The sequence below is a fragment of the Spea bombifrons genome, chromosome 6 (assembly GCF_027358695.1).
Source record: "Spea bombifrons isolate aSpeBom1 chromosome 6, aSpeBom1.2.pri, whole genome shotgun sequence".
NCBI classification, from domain to species: Eukaryota; Metazoa; Chordata; class Amphibia; order Anura; family Pelobatidae; genus Spea; species Spea bombifrons.
The window spans coordinates 36753621-36779351 of NC_071092.1; the positions used below are offsets into that span (position 1 = coordinate 36753621).

A 25731-nucleotide genomic window follows, 5' to 3' on the forward strand; every position below is an offset into this window, starting at 1 on the left:
TGATTAATTTGTGGTTTTGGTTTTTAAATTTCCCCAATTTTTTTTTTGTTGTATGTTCACCTTTAGACCGCTTCTTTCTAAGCTGGACAGGAGTCCAATCAAAGCAAAACTTGTCAAGAATTGTGCACCTAGGCAGGAGAGAATGGTAATAAATCGCTCCTATAGTCTCGTTACTGTGATTAATAGGAGAAATTACTTTCCGATTACCCTTCCTAGCAGGAGGTGTGTTGTTGCTAACCAAACACAGCGGCTCCTAATGTGCGGTGACCTCCCGTTATTTAAACATTGACAGGCGAGGGGGGATGCGGGCGCACACACAATGTCCGCGCACACTGCACGGGGCTGCTGTTCTCTGCGCTCGTCTGGCGCTCTGTGTGCTGTGACTGTAGCGTGCCCAGTAAATCACACTCCGCTCGCTTCCAGCAGCAGGCACAATTTGCTGATCCCAAGCCACCGACACAAACCAGAGGCACAGCTCACGACAGCCCCTTGTCTTTCCTGCTTTAGATATATGGGTTTGAGCGCAGAGCCAAGGACTATGTATAATAAATACAGTCATAGCCCATGCTGGCAGCAGTGTTAAAGGGAACCTTTGCCTACCGATACAACTTCATTTATATTACTCTGCATTACTTCCTTGCTGATGTATACTTTGCTATTCCTAAAGGTTGCAGGTGGGTTGATGGGTTGCAGAATCTATGAACTATGCCTTGGTTGTAATTATACGTGTAACTAGTTACATCACTCTGCCCTGATTTGGGGTTTCATTCTGTAGCCAGAAAGTGGGAACCACTTACTTCGTTTTAAATAGTGCTGTCTTTAAAAATAATGGGGCGAGTGCCTTCAAAAGGTCCCCTGGACTCAGGACTGCTGCCTCTTTCCCTACAGTAAGGACAGTCCTGTTAGTGATGAAGACCGCTTACTCTACCCTAGGTGTTCACAGCTGCAGTATAATGCTATAGGAGTATTATTGGCCATGTTAGACTTTTCTCCCAGGTTTATTGGTCCTAAAAATAATATTGCCCAGGATTTTAGCTTTAAAGTCGGTAGAGTCAGGCATTTACCTTTTTGTAATGCCCAACTGTATTAAAAAATCTAATATATAAGCCAGGATTGACTCCAGAACCCCTCCCATTTAGCTTCTGTCACAAAGTTCAGTTTTCACATGTTGTGGCTTGTTTGGCAGATGTTACTGTCACTTTGCAGTATTTACACTGTTTGCAACACTTTGTCAGCACATAAGTATTGTGCCTCTCTCCAAATCCTCCGCTTCCCCCCTATACTGATTATCCAAGTCCCCAAGAGCTGCCTTGTCTGTTATCTCATTTCACAGCCAGCTCCTTCTAAAGCCTTCTCCTCACTCTGATCTTCAAAAATGTCTGTTCCTTTTTGGAGTTTTATCTCCTTGTGCCAGCTCTGGGGGACATATTTACTCAGATCAAGTTGTCCTGGGTGGGATGGAGGAAGGATAGCCCCCTTTAATCCATTACGCAGTCGGTTTTCCCAATAGTTCATTTGCGGTCACACAGATGGGAAAGTGACCCTCTTTGAGGCAATCCCTAGTTACCCACGGATTATACAATGTATCCTTTGCGTATGAGTTTAAACTGTAGACTAATGGATTAGAATCGGAAATTACATGGAAATTATGCATTTCTCTTTTATACTTTCCCATGGCAGTAGCCTTGGTGACTACCTTGTCTATTGTGTTTATTTTCACTAATCCTTGGAATTATGACAGTCTATTTAAAAACCCATAAACATTGCAAGTTTGTTGTCTGCAACTTTTAACTACAGAAGAATGAAAAGCTCAAGGTCAGATATGCAGGATTCTAGGAAAAGTATGTTAAACACAGCAGACAGGTTGTTTGCCACTTAATGATCTATGGTTAGAAAATAACAAGCTTGAAGCCACAAGTTCAAGAATGAGAGCAAAGGATGAGCAGAGCTCCTTATTTTGCATCGGCATCCAGATTTATATTGGATTTACTTTTTATTTCCTGGTCACGCAACCACGATTCTGTTTTTAAAGTTATGATTCTTAATGCGTTCTACATTTCTGGCTTCGTGTACTCAGACTCAAAGCGCCATCAGAGAGTGAAAATCCACATAAGTGCGTTAGTGGCACTGTGTAATTGGTGGTCTTTTCATCAGCCCCTCTAGACCATGGACAGTTCCACAACTGATCTGTTAACATGTAACACCATAGAGAATAGCAAGGACCCAGCCACTACTCTAAGGCTAGAAACGGGTGTCAAGGGCATAGAGTGCCTCTAGTTTATCTGCTTCTTTATTAGCATACAGTTAAACCAATGCGGAATGCCAAAATCGCTGGTCTGTAACTGTAAGCTACTGGGTCTCCTGAGGAATTATGTCCATGGGTGCCCTTAGGTCTAGTGGTGTATACCTCCACTCCTCCATGGCAATAAACAGGCCACAATTACTTGATTTGCCAGCTTGAGCGCAGACTTCTCCGTTACATTAAACTACTAGTGTTCGGGCGAGAATACACAGAATTCCTGGCCTGCTCGCAGCATATAAATTACTTGACTCTAAAATGGTGTTCTCTGTTGTATCTAAATTTTGTCTCATTCTAAGTTGGAAATGCTCCAGGGCTAATTTATTGTGATATGCTTGAAGAGCGAATCTCACACCAATGTGCAGTCCTGTATGACGGGGTGATGTAGTTAGTGCCAAACCGCTCGCTGCGTTGTAGACTCGGCTTATCTCAGTATATGTAATATTGCCTTGCAGGAGCGGATTAGTCATGCACTGTTTGTGGCTGTTGATAAGGTAAAGGATCCGAACAATAGGTCGTATCATGACTTCATAACTTAGTGTTGTCTCACTGGTTTTTAAACTGATAGGAGGATATGATAACTCCAGCAGGAGACCAATGAGATTCCTTAGGGCTAACTTTTATAGTGTTTTGTAGAATGCATGCAGTGACAGATACTTTTCTTCCAGTGAAGAGTTACATGATTAGGGGCATAGGTTAATGCACTGATTGACCTGTATGGCAAGTTGTATACATGCCAGTGTCCTCATCTACTACAGATACCGCTAGAAGACTAATTTGCTGACTAATTTGCTGACCTGTAACTTTTCTTCAGCGTTCAGACTTTGTACTTGAGGAAGTAAAAAGCCACATGTACATGTGCAGCGCTGGCCTGCTTTTTTATGACTCCAGGTCCGTTAACAGTTAAGTCTGTGTTTCTTCGATCATACAACATGAGCCAGGTGTAAATGATAGTTTTCTGCATGTATCCAGTGTTTAGCGCTCTCATCACACACAGGTCTGCCCCGGCATTTCTATCCTTCATGTCTGGTGCACGCTAGAGATAACGTATCTATGTATCCTGGTCTGGGTAAGTCCCGGCACACTCAGAAAGGGCCGCTACAAGGACTATCTGTGTGATGGTTCCTACTGTTCGGAGATGCTCTGTCACAGTTGGAGTCGTGTAACTGTGCCAGCTGTGAGATCGCAGTCCTAATGCAAAAAACCCAAACAAGCGGCCAACGCCTGTATCTGTTCTATCGCTGCAGCACCCACCTGCTCTGCATCCCTGAAACCAGCTTTTTGGGATTAAAGATAAGGTGTTGTCTTGCTGCAAGCGCCATCTCATAAGGGGGTCAAGGCTACCTCTCAATGGATATTTGTTTCTCTGAAGACCACAGCTCTTTACTGCCATAGCAATAAAATAACTCAATCAATTGCAACATGATTGTGGCTTAAAGCTTTTTTAACCTGAGAAGGGCAGAGGCTGAACATTGGAGGGGGGGGGTTGTATAAGTGGTGATCTTAAAGGTACACTCTTGCCTTATCCTATTTAAAATGATCTATTTCATGGGTGGGGTACAAACTCTGAAGAAAAAAAAAATCTAGACTGCCAATTATAGATGGTGACATCCTGCTATATGCACATGGAAAGTATTCTTCTAAATTGTCTATTTTTCCAAAAAGTTCCATTGCGGGGTATCCTTTTATTATTAAATATTAAGAAACAGAGCCTTTCTGCTGAGCAGTTTCAGCCAGGTTAACAGAACATGTACCGCTACCTCTTTGTACGACCAAAAGGATACCCTAATGAAGTCGAACTGCAACACCTACAAAGATGACGGGTAAAAGAGAATGAGCTGAGACATTAGCCGTGCTTCAGTACCTCAGGTCTTATTTATGTACTAGAGCGCTGTGATCAAACGGCACCACCGTGTCTGAGTTGTGAGAGTGATCGCTCCCTGAGAACGGCTTCACCCGGCACGGGCAAGAACATCATGTCACGCAGAACCCGGCTCTCTTCTGCGAGAGCAGACTCTGGCCAGCACCTCGACCTGCTATTTCTGGGTCCCAGACCTGCATCTCTTTAGCATTGATTTGTATTTTTGACTGAGGCGCAGCTGTTCCTGGCTGAATATATTCTCAGGAAAAATCAATTTGAGTGGGATGGAAATTGAGCAACAAATTGTAAGGATTATTTTCCTCCGCAGTCTTGTGTGTCTAAATCGGTGCCTTCCTGCTTGCTCTGCTCTCCGGCACAAGGGATCCTTGAGTCTTTTTAGTTTTAACCCTATCTTACGGTTAATGAGACCCGTTAGTTTGGTCTTTTGGGCCCTCCGGTGGTCTCACCCTCCTTAACAGCTTATTGCCTGTAACTGAGGGATCATCGGAAGATGATTTAGATGCATAATGTCTATGATTAGAGCCTTCAGGCTAAATCTCCTACCCTTGGCCAACTGCAGTCATACTGTGCAGGGTTTGTGGAAAAAACATGCAAGTGTGTTAATGTATTTATGTTAATGCTGTTTAATATGGTTTGTATCTAAATCAAGCAAGGTGTATGATTCAGTTGTACCTAGAGGGCTATAATATCACCCACACGTTGTATACCCAAATTAGTTACTATCTAATGCTTTCCTGTAATCTACAACAAATAGGGAAAACAAAAACACTAAATTGTTTATTTTATTGTTTACATTTTTGTAATTATTTTTTATTTTTTGTACATTATAGATCTCGTTTTCCTTCTGGGAAGGTGGTTTAAAGTGGGACACAGGAGTTTATTTTATGCTGATTATGTTTTGATCATTTAGCTGTATTTTTTTCCAAGCTGATGACTAATAACCGGCCGGAAACGTGGCTCCTTCATGGAATCTTCTGTGTGTAAGCATTTTCCAGCTCATGCTCATAAATGAGATTTTTTTTTGTTTATTTGTCACGTTTTATACAGTGGATAAACCACTAATATTTCTAATATGTAAAAGATTGTGTATTCTGCCAGTCCACTTTTCCCATATTTAATTGATTTGAAACGTGCTTTATTCTGTTCCGCCTGTTTCTAAATCGGAGAAAGCCTGTATTGACAAAGGCTACAAGGACACTTATAACATGGCTAGGGGCAGAATTAAACTCCCAAATTGCTCTTCCTGAATCTAAGTTCACTTGTGTAAAAGAGGACATGGTCTCATCTACCAAAGATAGTAGTTCTGGGAAACGCCACAGATTATTAGCTGGAATTTATCTTTAACATGGTGATAGCATAAAGAGACGTAAGCATTGTTACACAAGGGAGTGAGCTAAAGCAATTACACGCATTTCCGGGTAAAAGAGTTTCAGGATTAGTTACGGTTCTTTGTTACCCGTTCACCAATGAGCATGACCTGCGTCTTACTCAATCCCCGTAACTGATTAAGAATTTCTGCGATTTTTGTATTCCCGAAACTTAATATAAAAACGCAATGAAGTTGGATGTCCATCCAATGCCCTCGGCCATCGTAGAACCTCAACACGGCTAGGTCTGAAAAGCCCAGACTCGCTAGACTGGATTCAGACAGCTACAATCAGACCATGTGTCGAAACAAAGTGGTCAGTGGAAAACAAACCTATTTTGTAATGCAGGAGCACGCGCTGGCAAACTGCAGCAAACACTTCTGCATCGATCTTCGCAATTAAGCCTTCTCCAGGGTGTGGGAGAGGAGGGGTATTCTCTAATATCATTCTTTGTCCAAACGGCACCATCTCTATGAAATGAGCCCCTGAGCATTAATCTAAAGGCTACAATTAATTCAGTTCTGTATATACTGTTATTTCAGGAGACCAAGATCAGCCGGCAGTCAACGCCTGCAATCCTTGACAGAGTGTTTAATCGCCTGCCGTTCTGCAAAATCTCTCTACACTATAAATGATAGTAAAAAATGTAAATTGTAACAAATAAGCTTATATCATTATAGTATTATGAAGACTAAACAAAGGTTCTGCAGACTGACTAAGCTGTGCCAAAGTAATGACATTGAGACAGTGTAGCAAACATATGGAGCGTCTGCCTGCTGCAGTGCAAAGGCAGGCAACAAGCAGCCTCTACATGAGCAATGTAGTTCTTTCACAAGCCTAACCTTACCAGCCACGTTAATCATAGTTGGGCCAAGTCGCTGCCCAGACATGGGCAAATCCTATAAGCCAGGTAACCACACTTGGCATTTTATTGCCATTTCCCTGCCACCTAACTGTTGGTGTGCTGTTAATGTGTGCAAACCGCGTTTTGAGAGATGTATATAAATTTTATATATAAATAAATATATATATTCCAAGCATTCATATTAATTATTACCTTTGCATTTTGAAAGATGTTTGGTTTCGTTCTTTGAATTTCATTTGTATTAATGCAAATTGAATAAGAACTGACATTGGGGAACTGGGACTATCAGGCAGCTATTGAAATCCAGGCTGCAGCCTGCTGTAGGATCTATTGTTAACATACGCTGCAGTGATTCTGATCCTTGATTGACACGTTGCCATATGCTGTTGATTTAGAAATAATTATAGTCAGATTTTTTAAACTATTAACCAGTTGGTTACATAAGATGCTATGATTTTGTGAATCCAAGATTTAAATATATTGTCTATTTAAGATTCTAAAGAGATAAGGAGTATTATCAGGTCAAGTAATTTACAATTACAATAATGTTTATTTATTACATATATGTACAAATATACAGTAGTGTGCAAATGTTTTTGGCACGTGTGGAAAAAATGCCGTAAGAATGCTTTCAAAAATAGACATGGTGATTGTATTTTGTTAAAACGCTAAAATATAAACTGAGTGAAAAGAAGAAAATTCAAATGGACCACCAATTTGCCTTCAAAACCGTTCTTCTAGGTACACTTCCACACAGTTTTTCCGAGGAACTCGGGTAGGTTGTTCCAAACGTCTTGGAGTGCTACCACTGTGGATTTAGGCAGCCTGAGTAGCTTCTCTCCGTGTATTCCCAGACAGACTGTGGTGTTGGGCCCAGGGTTTTGTGGGGACAGGTGATAAAAACGAATACACAAACCATATACCAATCCAATTAACCATTGTCTGTCATGTCCTCAAATGCCTTGCACGGTTTTTCCTGTTTCCTATTTTTATGGTGACATTTCTTTAAAATGAATAAAATGGTACATTAACATGTGAGTCTGAAAACTTTGCAATTGCTTGGATTTGCATATGCTTAGACAGTGATAGTATCTCATTTGGTCTGTGCCAACGCTGTCCCTCACTATCCTGCGGTGGCCCCAAAATTCCATCCTCCTTAGAAACTTCATCTATTATGAGTTTTATAAATTCATTTCTTCCACAGGATTTACGATGGAATACAAAGAGACGGGTGTCAGACACACCAGCATGTTTTGGTCAACTGCCTTCTTGTACTTGGCTAATCCCCTTCTGCATCCCCAAGTCCGCTCTACATGTCTGGATTCGCTGTGATACTTTTCCCTATAATCAATGTTTTATGTGTCTTCATAAAAAACAATATTGCTTGTGTCTGTTTACTTTACTGAAGTGAGATAACAAGCGATGTACCCCCGTGTGATTAGCCCACAGATTGTGGGATCTGTGTTTTTAGACAAAACAAAATTAATTGCAGAAGATCTAAAGACAAGTGTTCAGCAGATCGTATTGCTTTTTGTTGAGGAAATAAGGCAATATTATGTATATCCTGCATAACAAATGCAGATGTATAATATCCACCGAAGGAGAAGTGCTTTGAAAAAAAACACGCTTGGTTGTACAGGTTTCTTTTAAGTTTTAGTTTTGCTGCAGAAGATTAGCTATTCAGGTGTAAAACAAATTTAAGGGTTTAGACAGAAAATTATGTAGCAGAAATATATATATATTTTTTATATATATATATATATATATATATATATATATAAATTTCTTTTAAGGCGCTGTCTTTAGTACTATGCGTGTGTGTGTGTGTATATATATCTCTTGTTACTCTTTCCACGTGAATGCAGCCGTATGCATAATAGAAAAGTTATATTGATTAAAGAGCCATACCATAGTCCGATAATGCACATTAAGTGCATATAGATGTATAGATATAAAGGGAAAAAAGGAACGCGTTCCCTGATACACCTGGACGGAGATTAAAATAGATATTACCCAAAGCACTGCTGCTTTTTGAATGTATGATTATCGGTGATTATTGCCTCCATTTTGTCGCCGTCGGATCTCCACTTGTAGGAATACGGCGTAATGGTTTCTATGAAGATGTGATGGGTTTGGCAGGTGCTGCTGTAGGATTAGCGAGTGTGCATTATCGTTTCCACTTACTCCAACGCACAGCCCCACCACCCACCTCGATCGCTATGCACTCCGCCAACCCCTCCTCTTCTCTATGGAACACAAAAAAATACAATTTTCTCTAAAGCAGCTATTTGCTGCCATTTTAAACACGCTTGAAATGTGTCAGTGGGGTCACAGAATCCATCTCTCATTTTGCCCCCTCCTTCCAATCCCTCCCGGCTGCATATAATGTGCATAAGAACTCTGATTGCTGCTTCCTCAAGGGAGGGAGGAGGTCGCCTGCTCCTTAGCATTTTCTATACTTGCTCATTAACCTCTTTTCAGCTGGGCCCAGAAAATATTTTTTTTTATTAACCCTTAAATGGCCAAATACTTATTGAGATTCATTCTTTAATGAATCCCCAAGACCTAAACCTGTAGAACACAGAGACTCCTCTGAAAACACTTAACCGCGGCCCCTCTAAAAGATTCTGATTAACCCCATCATCTCATCTGTGATACCGTTTCTTTGTCCTAAACCTTGGTCTGTGCTAAGCAAACAAGTGTTTGCCCCCGCCCCAGACAGGTTATAATCTGAATAACTCTAAACAATCAGAATTGTCCTTAGCATTTACTCTCGTGTAACACCACCCATCGCTTTTTTTCTCCTAATGCCACCATATGCTGTGCCATTAATTGCCTGCAGTGTCTGTTCATTTTATTGTTGACCTGGTAGAATCACCCCTTCTAATCGCTTTGCCCTGGAAGCTGCAGCAATCCTGTTTGCTATGTGCTTTTTTTTTTTTTTTTTTTTTTTTTTTTAAGACCCCTGCTAAGGACTTTTCCATCAACACCTCCCCGGCCGGCTGGCTGCAGATGACGGGGACAGCCCGGCACTGATGGGTTTCAGCAGGTAGCTGCGAACTCTCGGAGGTGTTGGTAATGCGTGCTGTGATTGGGGGGGCAGCAGCTGGTGCAGGATGGGGGAGGTCAGCCCTTTTGTGTGGAAATCAAGAGGTTTCTGGGGTGACATGGTAACCACGAGAGAAAAATGCACTCTGATTGGATATCGCCACTGCGCACGATACAATGCAGCAAATGGGGGAAGTGACAACTGATATTACTGGCTGGTAATTGTTTGCAATATGTCAAACATATTGTAAATAAAGGTACATTTTAAAAAGCAAGGTAAATTATCATTTATTTTTAATGCTTTTACATTAACTATTTTTTTCCTTTCTTCCTCTCCTCTTTACGTATATACCTCCTCTCTGCATATTTCGGACTTATGGTCATTCCTCACATGGATCATAATAGCCGTTCCACACTTTAAATGAATAGAGGTTGTGAGACTTTGCTGCAGTTGGTCGGCCACCTTGATCTCATTTCGCTTGCTCATAGTCCGCCCTTGCCCTACACGGGCTTCCCCCACGGTAGTCATTAAGCGGTTCCACGGCTGGCCCTAATAACTTCTCTTCTTTCAATAAAAAAGCAATTTTTTTCATTTCTTTTTCAAATATTCCTCACATCATATCTGCGCAGCTAATAATTACCTTCGTGGCCGGAGGCATCAAACTGCTAAGCCAAGTTGCACAGTCGCTGCTCGCTCTGGATGGTGACTGGTGGCGGCAGGCTTGTCGGCAGTCTACAGATTTTCATTAGCTACTCATAATGAGTGTTAAACTGTACAATGCTCATTTTTCCATGTTCTGTTGGAATCACTTCTGCACAAGGACGACTAATTACTTTTTTTATGTAAAATTCTCAAAGGCCCAGGCTGTCTTCTTAGGAATTTATTCACTAAACAGTGAGTTATGCTGAGAATAAATGTTTCCGCTCCCAACCCCTCAGTAAGGGACGAAGATGATCCACTAATTTACAGACAATCCATTCTATCGGCTTGTTTTGCTGCAGATACAGGCGGATATGCGTCCGCGTTTCGTAAAACTATAAAATGGTGATATACATCTGTAGGCTACAGCAATACATACACATTATATACATGGCTGCCTATGGGCTGTGCGGTTGTTCATGCAAACCACTTCTTAGAATGTTAACTAAACTCAGTAGAACGTATTTTGTTTTTTATGTATGTACGTCTTTGATTTCTCTTGCTTGTTGTATTGGTAAAATATTGTAGATTACATGAAGAGGACCATTTGTAGACGACAGATTGTTGTACTTCCAAAGTGACAGCTAATTTCACAGAACTGGCTGGAAAGTATTTGGGATCATAGTGACAAATGGCACGTATTTCCAATTTGCCAATCAATTTATCCCACATATGTTTAGTAAGACCATATCCATAAGTTCTCATAATGCGCCTCTACATTTATGTAGCGTAGAACTTTAACATCCTTATTTTTTCCCACAATATATTTAGTGGCCTACAGCTCCACTAAATATGCAAAAGAAAATCTCCGCTTATTGAGTCACACCTACAACGGTTCTCATCCGTCAGGCTATACATTTTGGCAAGCCCTGTTTGTAAAAAGTTTCACTGGGTTCAAACGATAACCCATTCTAAAAACCCCTTTTATGGCCTTAAGCCAACTTTGATGGCTCTATAGTCCTTATCTGAAACCTCTGATACGCTGGTTATCCTGAATATCTGCAGCTAGTGGTTCGATCGATAAGAGAGGGATCTTGTTCCATTGGGTATATTGAACCATTCCGCATCTATTCCTACGACCTAAGTCACGGGCCTTGAGTGAATTTCCCAGGAAGTCCCATCTGACGCTGTCAAAGGCCTTCTCTGCGTCCAGCGACAGGGTCAGAAGAGGAGCTCGTATCCAGCTCGTCCACCGCGCGTCTAATGTTGTTGATAATCTAACCGGCACGAACCCTATCTGGTCACTATCTGGGATAACTGGTTTCAACCTCTCTGCTTATATACTTTACTATGTTTTGGAAAAAGCCTTGTATAGAGATGTTAAATATTCTGTCTAGGCGGATAGCTTACACTTCTCTAAAGATTTTATAGAACTCGTTGCTAAAGCAGTCCGGCCCAGAACATATTTCAATGAATACAGGTTTATTATAGCAGGCCTGCCTGGTGACTCACAGGTTAATGCCAGTTTTCAGAAATCTTGGCATAAATATTTCGGGTAGCCTTTTGTCCGCTTCCAGGTCTGTACTGCCAACAACGAGCTGCAAGAATGGACTGTCCTGGGATAAGAACCAAACTGTCCATTTTGTTTGTTACCTCTGCGGTTTGCCGGCAGTACTGCTAATTAGAGCAGCAAAATCAGCTCCACATTGTCGTGAACGTCGTCAGGTCTATTACTCTTACAGGTCCAGGAGCAAAGGGGATTCTAACAGGGTTCAGAAACGCATGTAAGAGCAGCCTGGGCTGTGTTAAGAACGAAGTCGGTTTTCATCTTTTTTCCTTGTTGTCGTTTACATCATGGGAATGCTTGGATCTGGGGCATTTGTTTCCCTTCATCTACATGCTCGGTTCTGGTAGTTTGAAACATTGTCCGACTTTTCTTTTGTTACTCATGGGCAACTTTGAACAACAGCGTTTTGTGTGCGTTGGGTTTGAATGTGTGATATTGATGTGTCTGGTATACTGTCACCTTTAACGTGAAAAGCTGGCATACGAACACAGTGAAGAGCGAAATGTTTATATGTTGGCCAATGCTTGAATGCAGATAGTAGATTTATAGTTTTGGGGTATTCAAGGGAAGTGGACCGACCTTCTGATTTTCCCCATCTTCAATCGGTCTACACAAAGAGGGCTTAATGTCGTGTGTTACCACGTTATAGAACTTATTATCACACATATCAAAGAAAAATGAGTTTGTTGCCAGTTATTTTTTTTGGGTCTTAGTTCCATTTCAGTTTTTAACTGTATCAATATCCCTTATCCATTTGTTTAATGGACTGATCATGGTATGTGGTTGTGAAGATGTCATGAGTAGCCATTGTTTGGACCATCAAGTGTTTATTCTGTGCCGAGACTCCCAGACAGATGTTCCTGATTCCTTCCATTACCTGGGTATCAGTTAATGGAGTTCAGCTTGAGCTTCCCACAGACCTAATTCAATCAGTAGGGAGTATTATTCATGTTATGAAGGAAGCTATGTTGCCGCATGGTTCCTGCATAACCAGCCTGGAGCCTTCTAATGATCTGTTTGTCGTAGAACTCTCTATATATTATCTATTAATCTCTATTAGCCTCTATATAATAGATCTTTGTTTGGGTTTGTACTTGTATTGTGTTACTAATTAGGGTAGTAAAGATGGCAAGGCATGGGCTAAGTTATGAGCTGCAAATGGGTGTGCACTTGACTAAGAGACTTATTCACTAAACCTGGATTTGCAGGAGAGTTAAAGTCTATGATGGTCCGGTTCAAGAGAGCTACATGAGTAGTAGAGCTGGTCCTATACAATGCATAGTTAACTTGAAAACTCTACACATCAACTTATGTTCCTACATGAACTATGCATTATGCAGGGCCATCTCCACCTTTCCATGAGAAGCTCAACTGGGTTGGCACGTCGTAATGCATAGTAAATCTGGAGTTTTATAATGTTCACCTGTTATGCGAGTTCCAGTTTAGCAGATAAACCCCTAAGAGACCTGATGATAGAACTAAACATTTTCATTTCCTATAGGGATAATTTCCAGAGGGCCTAATTGGACACAGCAGTGAGCCCCTTAGCCAGTTTGAACCGAAGTATGATACTAAATGTAAAACGTCAAACAGCTATTGCAGAACTAGCTCCACTGGCCTATATCTGTTGAGAATAGTATGTATACGTGTGATCAAAATTCTGAAAAAAACTGTATTTTATCAAACTATGAAAATATTATGGTGTTATATGCTATCAGAGGACCACACCTACAATAATAAGATCCAAAGTTCTTACCGATCATACTAAAATGTATAATTTAAAATGAGATATGGCACAACAGTATTTTCTTAGTCTAATTTATTGTGAAAACAAAAATCAATAAGATATCAACAGTATAACACAAAATGTCAAAATATAGCATGGTATTGAATACGGTGTAATATTCGATAATCGATCAGTAATAGTTACTTGCTTATGGATTTAGCATAAACATTGATGCAACAAGTAACACAAAGCACATTGCATTAACATCACATATTCCTCCAAACGATCCCACATTAACTACAACTACATCGGCTCCAAATAACAGAACTCTCTGGTTATGTTCAAATATAACGGTGGATGCTGTGATTTAAAGAGATATTCCCTGTAAATAAAATATTAATTCACAGTAATATGCACAGCCAATGAACACGCAATTTATGCATAAAATAGATTGCCGGCTACAACAATTTGTATCTGAGAATCAACGAATACCAAAACTATTTTTCATAGATAATGCCCTTTCCTCCAACAAGTCAATATCTTACAATTACAGGATTTAAATGTTTTCATAAACCGTTATATACAATAAAAATATTTCCCCCAAAAAGGGTTAAAACTATTCTAAATGTTGAAGACAAAATTGACCTCTATTTCAAAATCTAAAAATAACATTATATTTACCACTTCTTGTTGGTGTCTAATTGGTCTCTGCAGATAACGAATGATAATAGTTTTAGTGGAAATCATTGTCTTGATGTTAACTGACATAAAGTTTCAATTAGTCAGTGGAATGTTGTAGATATGAAGAATTTGAGCTAAATGAAAATAATAAAAGTGATTAAAAAAAAATCAGAAAAATGATCAATTCACGGTGATTCTTTGTCATCGCATAAACTTTTAAAGACTAACTTTATCACTACTATTCACTCCCTTGAGTGAAAACTCTCCAAAAAAGGATAATGTGTGTTACTTATTATTATAATTAGGATCTTCTGTGATTTTCTCGATCACCACAAATATTTGCAGAATTCGCCACCAAGACGCTCTCTTCTAATTTTAGTTATTGACCAGTACTGAAACGGTTAACCCAAGGGCTGTAAACGTTTATTACCCATCAATGAAAGATGTCCTCAACCATCAAAAGGTTTTTGATGGAATCGGTCCCAGATTACCAGCCTTACCAACATCTTTCACAGGTTAGACTATTAAGTGAACTAGCTAACCTTAAAAATAATTAGGAATCGGAGAAATTCTAATTGGGGGTTAAACCTAACAAAATATATGTAAGGCACGGGTGTAGCCTAATATTGTGGTAGATAAAATAAGAATATTGTATGTATGTAATATAGGTATACTATACAATATTACTCTTACTCGAGATTATAGGAAAAGCAAATATTATAACATGCCTTAAGGTATATTACCTATGAAGTATCACTTAGTGTCAGATAATTAGTGGATAACCCCCTCTCCCTGAGACGAAGATTCACATTCCACTTTCCACGACCTTCCCTGCGATAAACAATTTGTATTCATCAGATTCCTCCGGTCTGAAGTAGCCGGGCCATGAATTTAATTAGAACATACCTGATAAGACATCTGCTTTCGCCAGGAACTTCTTTGTTCTCCATTTAAGAAAAAAGGATGGCTCTGCCTTGTTTTTTATTTATTTTTTTTTTTTTTTGTGTGTGACAGAAAATGCTTAAAAATACAGTATATCGGGAACACTTTGTGCGCATGCATGCTGGAGGTCTTGTTAGACCCCCTGGAATTTTTTGCATATGTCGTGGAGCTGGCTGATGGAAAGTATACTATGCAGGCATTGATAGTTATTCTATGCATTCAGCTGAAGACATCTGCAAGCCAAGGAGCTGGCGGCAGAGGAAGCCGGACGTGTATAGAGACTATTGTGCTGAATTTGTGAGTATTTTATGCAAAAAAAACCAACCCATCTGATGTAAGGTGGTACTCTTACTGAAGACATGTTTTGTTGCTTCTTAATAAAACTGTAATCCGTGATTTGGATGCAAAGCAGTTTCTGAGACCTTGCATTCTGTTTACAAACCGGCGCTCTGCATGATTCAGTCTGTCCGTGGGTGCTATTCCAGAGCGACGGTAAATAGAACCCCCGCCAATTCCCATGTGAAATCTAATAGGGGTCATGGAAAGTGAAGCCCGTTAAAGCCACCTTAGGAGGAAGCTCCGGCCAATTAAAGGCTAGCCATGCTGTGAACACACTTGTTATTCTAGCGTATTGGCACAAGCGGCCATGGTGCAATAGTGCTTGTGTGCGGAACTGACATTTCCGACACGCAGGTGCGAGGGCAACTCGGATAACCGTCTCCGCTTCCACATGGGGGATTTCCATTGCGCATGCCGTGCTCTGGAAACAAGTGTTAGACATTTCCAAATTGGGTATAATAACGTTAAAGTATACATACTAAACAAAAGTGCTTCTGTATTTACACATTCCTGTAGTGTATACATACAAAGCCAACCTGGGACCAAAGATAAACCGCATTGCACAGCATTTAAAACTCTTCCGTTGGAAGTTGGTATATAGTTATTTATAATGGAGAACACTTTTAGACAACAGCACCTTAAAATTGGCTAATTTTAAATCTCTCCCTCATGACGACAGGCAGGGAGCCGTATGTGATGATGGCCCTGATATCAGCTCATACCAACCAGGCTTTGTCTGGACTGATCATTCAAAGCAATGAAGAAGCATAAAGGAGGAGCAGGGATAGGCCACCCAAATATAATTAAATGTAAAAAGAAGGTGACTATAGAGGCGAGAGAGCCTGTATAATATGATTATTATATCGCCATCGTACTGTAATGTATCCCTCTGAACTGTGCTGCGCTATACCCTCAAAACACGTAGAAACAATACCCGGGCAACTCGACGTAAACAAAGACTTATTAAACAACAACATTGTGCTTTGTCACATCAAAGGATGAACAGAGTCGGACAATTGGCTGGAACCCATTGGCTTGGACAGCGCTACGTTTTTATTTTGTTACACTGGAAATAAAATGCATTATTTAATAAAAAAACAGAGGTTATGGGAGGACTTGGATGTGCAAGCAGAAAGAGATAAGTGCACCGCAGATGACTAGTATGCTCATGGATTATGATTCTGCAAGTGGCCTTCATGAAGGTCACACACACGCTGTTGGATGAGCAAACAGGACTGGAATTTAACTGTTAATAAGGAAGGAATGGGGCTGAATTCCAGGGCCATCAAAACTTGCAGTCAGTGCTTTGCACATAGTGTATTAGAAACATAAAATGTGACGGCAGATAAGAACCATGCGGACCATCTAGTCTGCCCGTTTTCCGTGATGTAGAGACTCAGACCTAAATCAACCCATGGTCTTGTCTTAAAGTCAGGATAGCCTTGCGCTTATCCTTTAGAACCACTTACCTTTCTTTTGTTTTGTTTTTCTTATGTATTTGCCTTTTTAAATCATTTTTTCTGACTTTTTGAGATCTGGCTTAAAGGAAACAAAGGAGATAGTAATACGAAATAATTGGTAATTAGTGTTTGCTCGGAGACGCTCTGTTGTGATCCTGAACATCATTTTGCCAATGTCCATTAAAGATTTTAATTTGACCGGCTTCCTGGACGTTGAGTGTAAAATTAAATTATGGGCTTCGTCGATTGTTCAGGGAGTGAAGGGTTCACATCGGCAGCCTTTTCATCAACACATAAGGGAGTAACCAAGGTTTTCTCCATTTCCTCAGAGGATTTATAATCGGAAATGTGATATTTTTTTCTTTTGCCTGCCACACACACTGACTTGCTGCTGCTGGTAATAGTGTTTGTATATTCTCAAGGCCAGTCTTTTGTACCAGTGGAGTGGGGGGCAGTATCCTAGTGTTTTCTCATAATGAGATGCTGATTCTTTGTTCTTCTTTGGGGTAATGCATACAGAAAATGTTCAAGAGCAGATAATTTTGTTCTTACCTCAATGGGAATATATGTTTTGGAAATAATTTTTCTCATAATAAAAAAAACATTTCTTTTGCAAATAACGGAACATCTTGTGTAGTTTCACAGCATATTTACGCCCGTCAAACATCACTGCCCATTAGGCACTGGTGGCAGTTGTGAAAAAGCCCCTTCCGATACAAGGAAGCTGTTATACCCTTCAGCAAAGGCCATCAGGACATCTACTGCCCCGAGATATAATGTGCAGAAACACATTGCAGGTGCTAGTCTCGCTGTCTAATGTGCTACATTACAGCTACACATCTGACTTACATTGTATATGCGCACTTAAGCTATTACTATTTCTTAGTATTTGTTACTGTTACACATGCTATACCAGTTAGCGACGGTGAATCCGGCATTACGGTAGCTTAGGATTGATGTGTTGTCTGCCGTAAATGGGAGATTCCACCTTAACACCCATAGGCTGCATGGTGTTCCGATTGTGAGCACTGTGACACCATTATGTAAACTGCTCTAATTGTGTACAAATATAAATTAAATGTGTGCTCCCCCCCTTTTTTTCCCACTTGCAGTAACTGATGAGGATACAGTAAAGCGATACTTTGCCAAGTTTGAAGAAAAATTCTTCCAGACCTGTGAGAAGGAACTTGCCAAAATAAATACCTTTTATTCAGGTAAGGGGAGAAGTGAAAACAAAACATAATTCAGAACATGGTTGTGCAACTTAGCAATTAACTTTCTTGCCTGTGGTTGCAGAAAAGTTGGCAGAAGCTCAGCGACGCTCGGCTACCTTACAAAATGAGCTTCAGTCCTCCCTGGATGCACAGAAAGAGAGCAGAGCGCCAGGCCTCCGGCAGCGGCGAAAGGCCGTATTCACCCTGTCGCATGAGGAGCGAGTCCAACATAGGAACATCCGTGACCTGAAACTGGCCTTCAGCGAGTTCTATCTGAGCCTTATTCTGCTGCAAAACTACCAGGTACGATCTGACGTTAATTGGGCTCATGACCATCGAGCAATCCCAGTAAAAAAATGAAATGTGAAGGACAAAGAATAAATAAATGCTGAAAGAATTACTTTGGGTGAAGGTTTTGCCATTCGCCAATACTAGGAATGATGTTTCTACTGCTGCATTCAGGTACAAAAGTTAAATTCAGCAGAGTAGACGGAACACAGAAGAGGCTTGCCAATGGACCATGTATCTGTTCCATGGATTATATCCAATCCACGTACTCCTTTACAGCTGTGTGATAGCGATGAGCTCTTTAATCTGGAATTGTAACTGTACGTTGTGGACGTGGATTGCTTGAAGCTTAATGTTCTGTAGATTATCTTCCATTGTTTCTGGTAGAGTAAATATTTCCCGTTCCGTCCTGTTTGGAAATGAGTGTCTTTCATCGAAATAGAGTAACAAATCTAAGTAACAGGGACCCTTTGAACAGGTATTACATTCACGGTAAGCCTCATGTACATGAAAGACCTCGTTTAGGAACACTGATTGAAGGGCCAATCAAGCTTTAAAGGAGATCGGTCTCTTTTCCCAAATCCTTAAGTTTATGGTTCTATGCACTGACCCTATGGAACAGATTCAAATGGGCAATATACATTAGCAATAAAAACACTGCGTGTACCACAGAAAAGGGTATTCTGCTTCTTTTTCCCATGGTCTACATGATTATGCCTGGCAATTAAGAGATCTCTTTGCTAATTGTTATTGATTGGTTCAGACAGTGTATGTAAGGGTAGGCAAGGAGAACGAACTTCAGGACAGGGAATTGATTAGATAATGCCGTCTGTGCCACTCCGAGACAGATCTCAGCTTCCATGAGGTCAACATTTAAACTAAATTTCTTTCTTTACGAGCAATCACAAAAGAATCAACACAAGTTGTAGATAGTTTTCATTAATTAGTTTATTTGTACTAAAAGCTGTGACGGCAACAAATCCTATTTATGCTCAATAATTTCTACATGGCACATCAAATGCATAATGACTAAAATACATGTTTAATGGTCACATATTTGTATCAGCCCTATAGAAAAAAAACTTTACTCATAATGCCCACTTTCATTCATATGATAGCAAAGCCCCCCTTGAAATGATTTTTTGCCCTCTGCAAATTCATGGAGGCTTTCATCAGATCCCACCCACTGTATACTTTCCGTCTTTCCCTGTCCCCCAGCTACTTTGAAATAAAATTATAATCAAAGGAAATTGTCCGTAGATACATCAATCTTTACAAAAAGAGTTACATTAATAAAGAAAGAGTTAATTTCTGTTATAAACAAATAACCCTGTTCAAAAGTAATAATGCGTCCGGATTTAAACATTGTATGAAGTGTTGGTGACGTTGCCTTTTGGTGCTCTCCACCAGAATCTGAATTTCACTGGCTTCCGCAAAATTCTAAAGAAACATGATAAGATCCTGGAGACGAGTCGCGGAGCGGACTGGCGCGTGGCTCACGTGGAAGTGGCGCCATTTTACACATGCAAGAAAATCAATCAATTGATCTCGGAAACTGAGGTATGCCCTGAAAGTCTAAATATCCTTGAAGTATTCACAATTCTCTTTATCTGTGATAATAAGTTGCATTTTATGCATGTTAGTTTCTTTACTTTATTGTAGGTGAATTTAGAATAATGGCATGTGTCTTTCTGTAATGCTATTTAAGGATACAAACGTTTTAGATTTAGAAAGATACCTCAATCTGGTTTTTACGCCATAATCAGAATTGTTTGTTGGATATCTATATAACTAATCAGAATCGGCAAAGAAAAACTTGCTTTTTTTTCAGTGGCTTTTAGAATATGAATTAAATATATCTGGTTTTCTTGAAACCTTTCTCTTAATCCCTTAACCTCTTTTTCAGGCGGTGGTGACCAATGAGTTGGAAGCCGGGGACAGACAGAAAGCTATGAAACGTTTGCGTGTGCCACCCCTTGGAGCTGCCCAGGTAAGCAGCTTCCTCCAGGGATGTATTTAGCCGTTAACTTGCCACATGTTTGATGATACTGGGGCTCAATATTGTGCAAACCAAGCATTTTAATTTCTTTATAAGGGAGTCTTGTAGCGCTTATCAGCATCTTTCTATATATTGCATCAATCATATGTACAGTCCTGTGAATTCTATGGTTTTACATATCATATAATAATCATCTGTTCCTTAGCAGGTCTAAAAATTAGGTAAACAAAACTTCAGATGAACAACACATAACATATTACACTGTGTCATGATTTATCCAACAAAAATAAAGCCAAAATGGAGAAGCCAGGTGTTGAAAACTAAGTACCAGTGAATTCAAGCCATTAGAAGTTACTAAGCTTCAAAATATACATTTGTTGTAATTCTGTTGATGTAATTGAACATAATTGTATCAAAGAAACAATTCTATTTGTTGCTCTAGGGCCTCTATTTTTCATTTCATTTCTGTGAAGTTTCCCTGTTTATCAAATTTATCTGCGGTGCTGTACCTGTCCAAATATCTTTTCCAATATATAGACAGTGTATACAGTGGCCATGCTTAGTGTTATGAGACTTTCAGTTTTTTCTTTCCTCGGATTTATCATTATAAATAGGTACTTTCAGCTTCTGCTAATAGTATACAGGTTGTCCAATATTTTAATAAATACTCTCTTTTGTCTCTGATACCTCACTTGTATGTTGAATCTCTCTTATGGATTCTTCTATTTATCTGGGCAGCCTGCACCAGCATGGACAACTTTCCGAGTGGGACTGTACTTCGGGGTCTTTATTGTACTGAATTTGGCTGTTGTTATCACTGGTGAGTCTTTCGTTTTTCTGTTGAGCTCATTTAAATAACCCGGCACTTAAAGGGAAACGCTTTCCATTAGTGCAGTTCATGTAGTCTTCTGCTCACTTGAGTTATATTCTAAAACAGAATTTTCTAAAAGTAAAATCTATTATTTTGTGGTGTTATATATGACATGTTTCTAGGTTGTTCATCAAAGAGAAATCAAAGTGTAATCTTTGATCATACAATCAGTATGCGTTAATACTATAGAAGCTTGATCATGGAAACATAGAAAGTGGTGACATGTAGGTGCTGTAGAGCCAGATGCATATCTTAGTTGTCTTAAGAAAAATGACTACTCACTGCAAAAATAAATTACAGGTCAGCAGTGGATCTTGAGCCGTATGTTTTTAAGTATATAGCCATACCTAGTGCTTCATAATTTTCCGTACAATAAATGGAATGTTCTACAGACATTATGACTAAGGTGAAGTAGACACTAGAGTAGAAGGTTCGTACCCTGAGCCATTTACACTCTTTGCCGTTTTCTAATGCAAATAGGCTTTCTGTGTCTTTTAGGTGCCATTAAGCTTCAAGGTTTAAATGTGTGGCCCATGGTGAGGATTTACAGGGGGGGCTTTCTGTTGGTGGAGTTTCTCTTTCTCTTGGGAATCAATACATATGGTTGGAGACAAGCCGGTGTCAATCATGTCCTAATCTTTGAACTCAACCCCCGGAATAACCTCTCCCATCAGCACCTCTTTGAGGTAGGACTTAACGTTCTTTCCTGTTTATTTCCTTAATGTTTATGTAGTTTATAGATTGTGCAAGCATGTTAGCTACTTATTCTTGTGCCTTGAGAGTAATAAAACACATTTCATTTTGTGATCTTAATCGGGTTGCTGCTTGTCCAAAGATTAAAATATTGATCCCCCTTGACCACCTGCTACACTCATCCAATAAACAGGAATATTTATGTACACCTGTCATTAACAAATTAGTAAAAAGCTTAATATTTTTGCTTGTGGCAAGGTCTGTACAGACATTAACACTTTAATGCCCACATACAGACCATGCGTCTTTGGCACCTACTCAACCAGCTGAATACATGAGTGTTGTCTGGGGTAAAGCATTTCTCCTGACTGCTCCTCCATCCATCTGCGAGGCAGACTCCATGACAATTTAAAGGGGACACATAGCTGTTGTACGCATTAAAGTGTATGTGATGGCTGGAAAGGTCCTTTAACAAAGTCAGGTCTCCAGCTCATGCTTCTCTTCGTTATGTTTTGCCATATGTAGAACACTGAACTTAACATTATCTCAACAGCAGTGGGGGTCCTGCTGATTTGTGATATGGTGCCACTGGTGTTACTGACTGTGAGGAAAGATTTCTCATGAACAAAGCTGCTGGAAAACGTGATCAGCTTATTATATTTATCACACTGGGCTTCCTGACAACTCTATACATCTAAGGGTACTGATCACTGTGTATGTTACTGAAGACTTTCAATGCAGGTTTCATGCAGTGCTTATTATACAAATATTAAGTGCCTGTCACTGTCAAGTTACAGTATACCTATGGATGTTCTGTTCATTGCTGTACATACACATTAAGTTGTCTCTTCGTTTGATATATACATTACTGAACCAATTGCAGGATTCCAAAGGGTGATATATATAATATATATATATATATGTAGATCTAGATACATTGCATATTAATTGTCTGTCTTGGTCAGATTGCAGGCTTCCTTGGGATGCTGTGGTGTCTCAGTCTGTTGTCCTGTATCTTTGGATCCTACATCAATGTGTACATGCAGGTGAATCCTCTCATGCTGTATGGCTTCATGCTGCTCTTCCTTGTCAATCCCACTAAGACCTTCTACTACAAATCTCGGTTCTGGCTTCTCAAACTGCTGGTAAGTGTTTTTCCCCAATACAGCTCGTCTTCTCTGTGACCCGCTCCCTTCCATCAGTTCACCCCTAATTCCTATTGTTTCATATAGACCTTTCCGCTGGTTTCTTCAAAATCGACGTTCTCCTTTCAATATCCCTCTGTTATTTGTAACCACACGTTATTGTAACGCCTCCTCTCCCTAATGTCATGTGACTTTTGTTCCCGCCTAGTTCCGGGTATTCACAGCGCCCTTCCACAAAGTTGAATTTGCAGATTTCTGGCTGGCTGATCAACTCAATAGTCTGGCTGTCATCCTCATGGACCTGGAGTTCATGATCTGCTTCTACAGCTTTGAGCTGGACTGGGATTCACCAACCGGACTAATCCACGAAGGTAACTGGGTCAGGCGTTGAAGGAAATATCTGCCCTGGACTCGATGTCCTTAAACTTGAAAGAGAACAATCAGAATATTTGCATTAGTGCTCCCAGGGAGAGTGTTTAAAGTGTTCCCAATCCCGCCTGCCGCAGTTTGCTGCTTTTGTTTAGAATTTACTGTATATAGTCCGTAGATAGTGGCCCAAAACATCCTATCTGCAAAGTCTAAACAGAACTTCTTGTTTTTTATTCGCTCTTTGGTCCAGAGGTGGCTGTTCATCCCGTCATGGTGCTGTGAGATAGTGCTGGTTATGTATTAAAGAATATTTTATACATAGTACCTGCAAATATTTATAAGAAACAAAAAGGGGCGTTAAACAGAATCTAAACAAGTCCATAACAGATTGTGTGTGGGGGGGATCCGTTCAGACATAATTATGTGAAACTTGCATATCCAAAAATAAGTAGAAAACGGCACCATTATGTATCTCCAATTATTTTCAATAGAACGGTGCTAGTTGTGTACAGAGGGGCATCGGGGGTAGTTTACGCTGGAAGTGATGGCTCCAGGACTGCCAGGATATTTGTTGATTTGGTGTGAAGCAGAATTCTGTGATTTAGTGCCTGTCACGCAGTATTCCGAACCCAGATTAGAGCGGATGAATTTATTTATATGATTTATTATCCTTACAAGTTAATTTCTTAACAGGGCAAAATATTTAATAGACAGTCATTAATCTGTGTCTGTGACTTGCGCCTTATGAGGTTTACCGAGATGTCTTTATTAAGGATGTACATGCTTGGCTTCCAAATGTGTTCCATTTAGCTGTACTCTGGCAAATAGTCTGGGGCTCTAGCCGCAGCATAACAGGAGAGACCCCGTTTTCACCGAAGAGGGTGATGTAAACAAAAATGGAGAAAGTGGTTATAGCCGTTAACAGAACTTTTCTCTTTCTCACAAAGGTACTGGCATATGTAACACATATTCCTATGGCGTGCGCGCTGTGGTTCAGTGTATTCCTGCCTGGCTGCGCTTTATCCAGTGCCTGCGGCGATACCGAGACACCAAGAGAGCATTCCCTCATCTAGTCAATGCCGGCAAATACTCCACTACCTTCTTCATGGTCACATTTGGTGCTCTTTACAGTACCCACAAAGGTAAGAGTTTTACACGCAGGTCGAGTATTAATGGGGCAGCACCATCCAAAAATATGTTAGCACCGTTTACCGATTTTAAGTGCTTTATAATTAAATAGCTTTTATGTGTTGTCTATTTCCTAAAATACTCTACTTTATCCCCCCCCAACAGCTCACCACTTCCACCCCGCTATTCACTAAAGAGAGAGTTGTCTGCAGAGTTGTTCTCTCTTTTCATCGAGCATTATAAGGGGCCGACACTGGAAAGTTTCTCTAGTGTGAAGAGCTGGACTGGACCTGTATAATGCATAATTCAAAGAGCGAGGAGACTTTGATGATATCTCCCTGTTTTAACTGTACATTATACAAGGTCAGCCAAGCTCTTCTTGCAGCAGAAGCTCAATGTGATCAGACCTTCATAATGTATAGTAAAAACCCTATGAGAGTCAGGGAACTAGATGGAAAACAGCAACCTGGCCCCCTAGATAGTGAAAACCAGGCAATAACAAACACTTAGGGCCCGTCCAACGAATGGCCGACTGTAACACGAGGCATGCAGTTAGGGGATTGCGCTGGGTAACAGCCCATGAGATGGTCAGGGTGAATAATCATCTAACTTTTTATTAATCTTTCGTAACTTTAAAAATAAACCAAAGCGCATGCACACTAAATACATACTGGTTTTTCAATGTGCGCTAAACTTAATCAAAGCTTACAGTATTTTGCTGTTAGTATCCCTTTAAGATTAAAGTACCATAAGGGTGTGAGACAGCATGGTGCAAAATGATTTAGTCTAGATAAATACAGACCGTGTCCGAAATGCTCCTCGTGTCCACATTGTGTCCATGATGGATGATTCTATTCTGTCCTGAGCTGTTGATTATCAGGATTGCCTGCTGCACAATATCCTCTTGTTTTCATCAGAGCTGTTATTTATTACACTAAACTAGACCAAAAGTGTCCCTGCTGTTTATGGCAATATATTTTCATTCTGCTCTATCATCTGATCAATTTAATCATCATGTGTGTATCGCCGCGTGACCATGCACCGCTCGGAAAGAAAAATCTTGAGATATGAAAAAAACATCATCCTGGCCATATATTTGCTGCAGATACTATATTTCTTCATAACCTTGTTTCTCCGAGCAATCCCTATATATTTGATCCAATTGCCAAGATACAGCTTACCAATTCTTCTATTAAACTGGCAGCAGA

General features: G+C 40.1%; 1 protein-coding gene across 1 annotated transcript in view; it reads left to right on the plus strand.

Annotated features, from left to right (window-relative positions):
• XPR1 (xenotropic and polytropic retrovirus receptor 1) overlaps positions 1-25731 on the plus strand; it is a 52440-nt gene that overhangs the window by 21399 nt on the left and 5310 nt on the right. Inside the window, exons 3-11 of the mRNA XM_053470384.1 lie at positions 17929-18030; positions 18113-18333; positions 19729-19878; positions 20225-20308; positions 21056-21137; positions 21687-21874; positions 22847-23026; positions 23235-23397; positions 24343-24537. Coding sequence (XP_053326359.1) covers positions 17929-18030; positions 18113-18333; positions 19729-19878; positions 20225-20308; positions 21056-21137; positions 21687-21874; positions 22847-23026; positions 23235-23397; positions 24343-24537 — 1365 coding nt within the window. The remainder of the gene's footprint in view (positions 1-17928; positions 18031-18112; positions 18334-19728; positions 19879-20224; positions 20309-21055; positions 21138-21686; positions 21875-22846; positions 23027-23234; positions 23398-24342; positions 24538-25731) is intronic.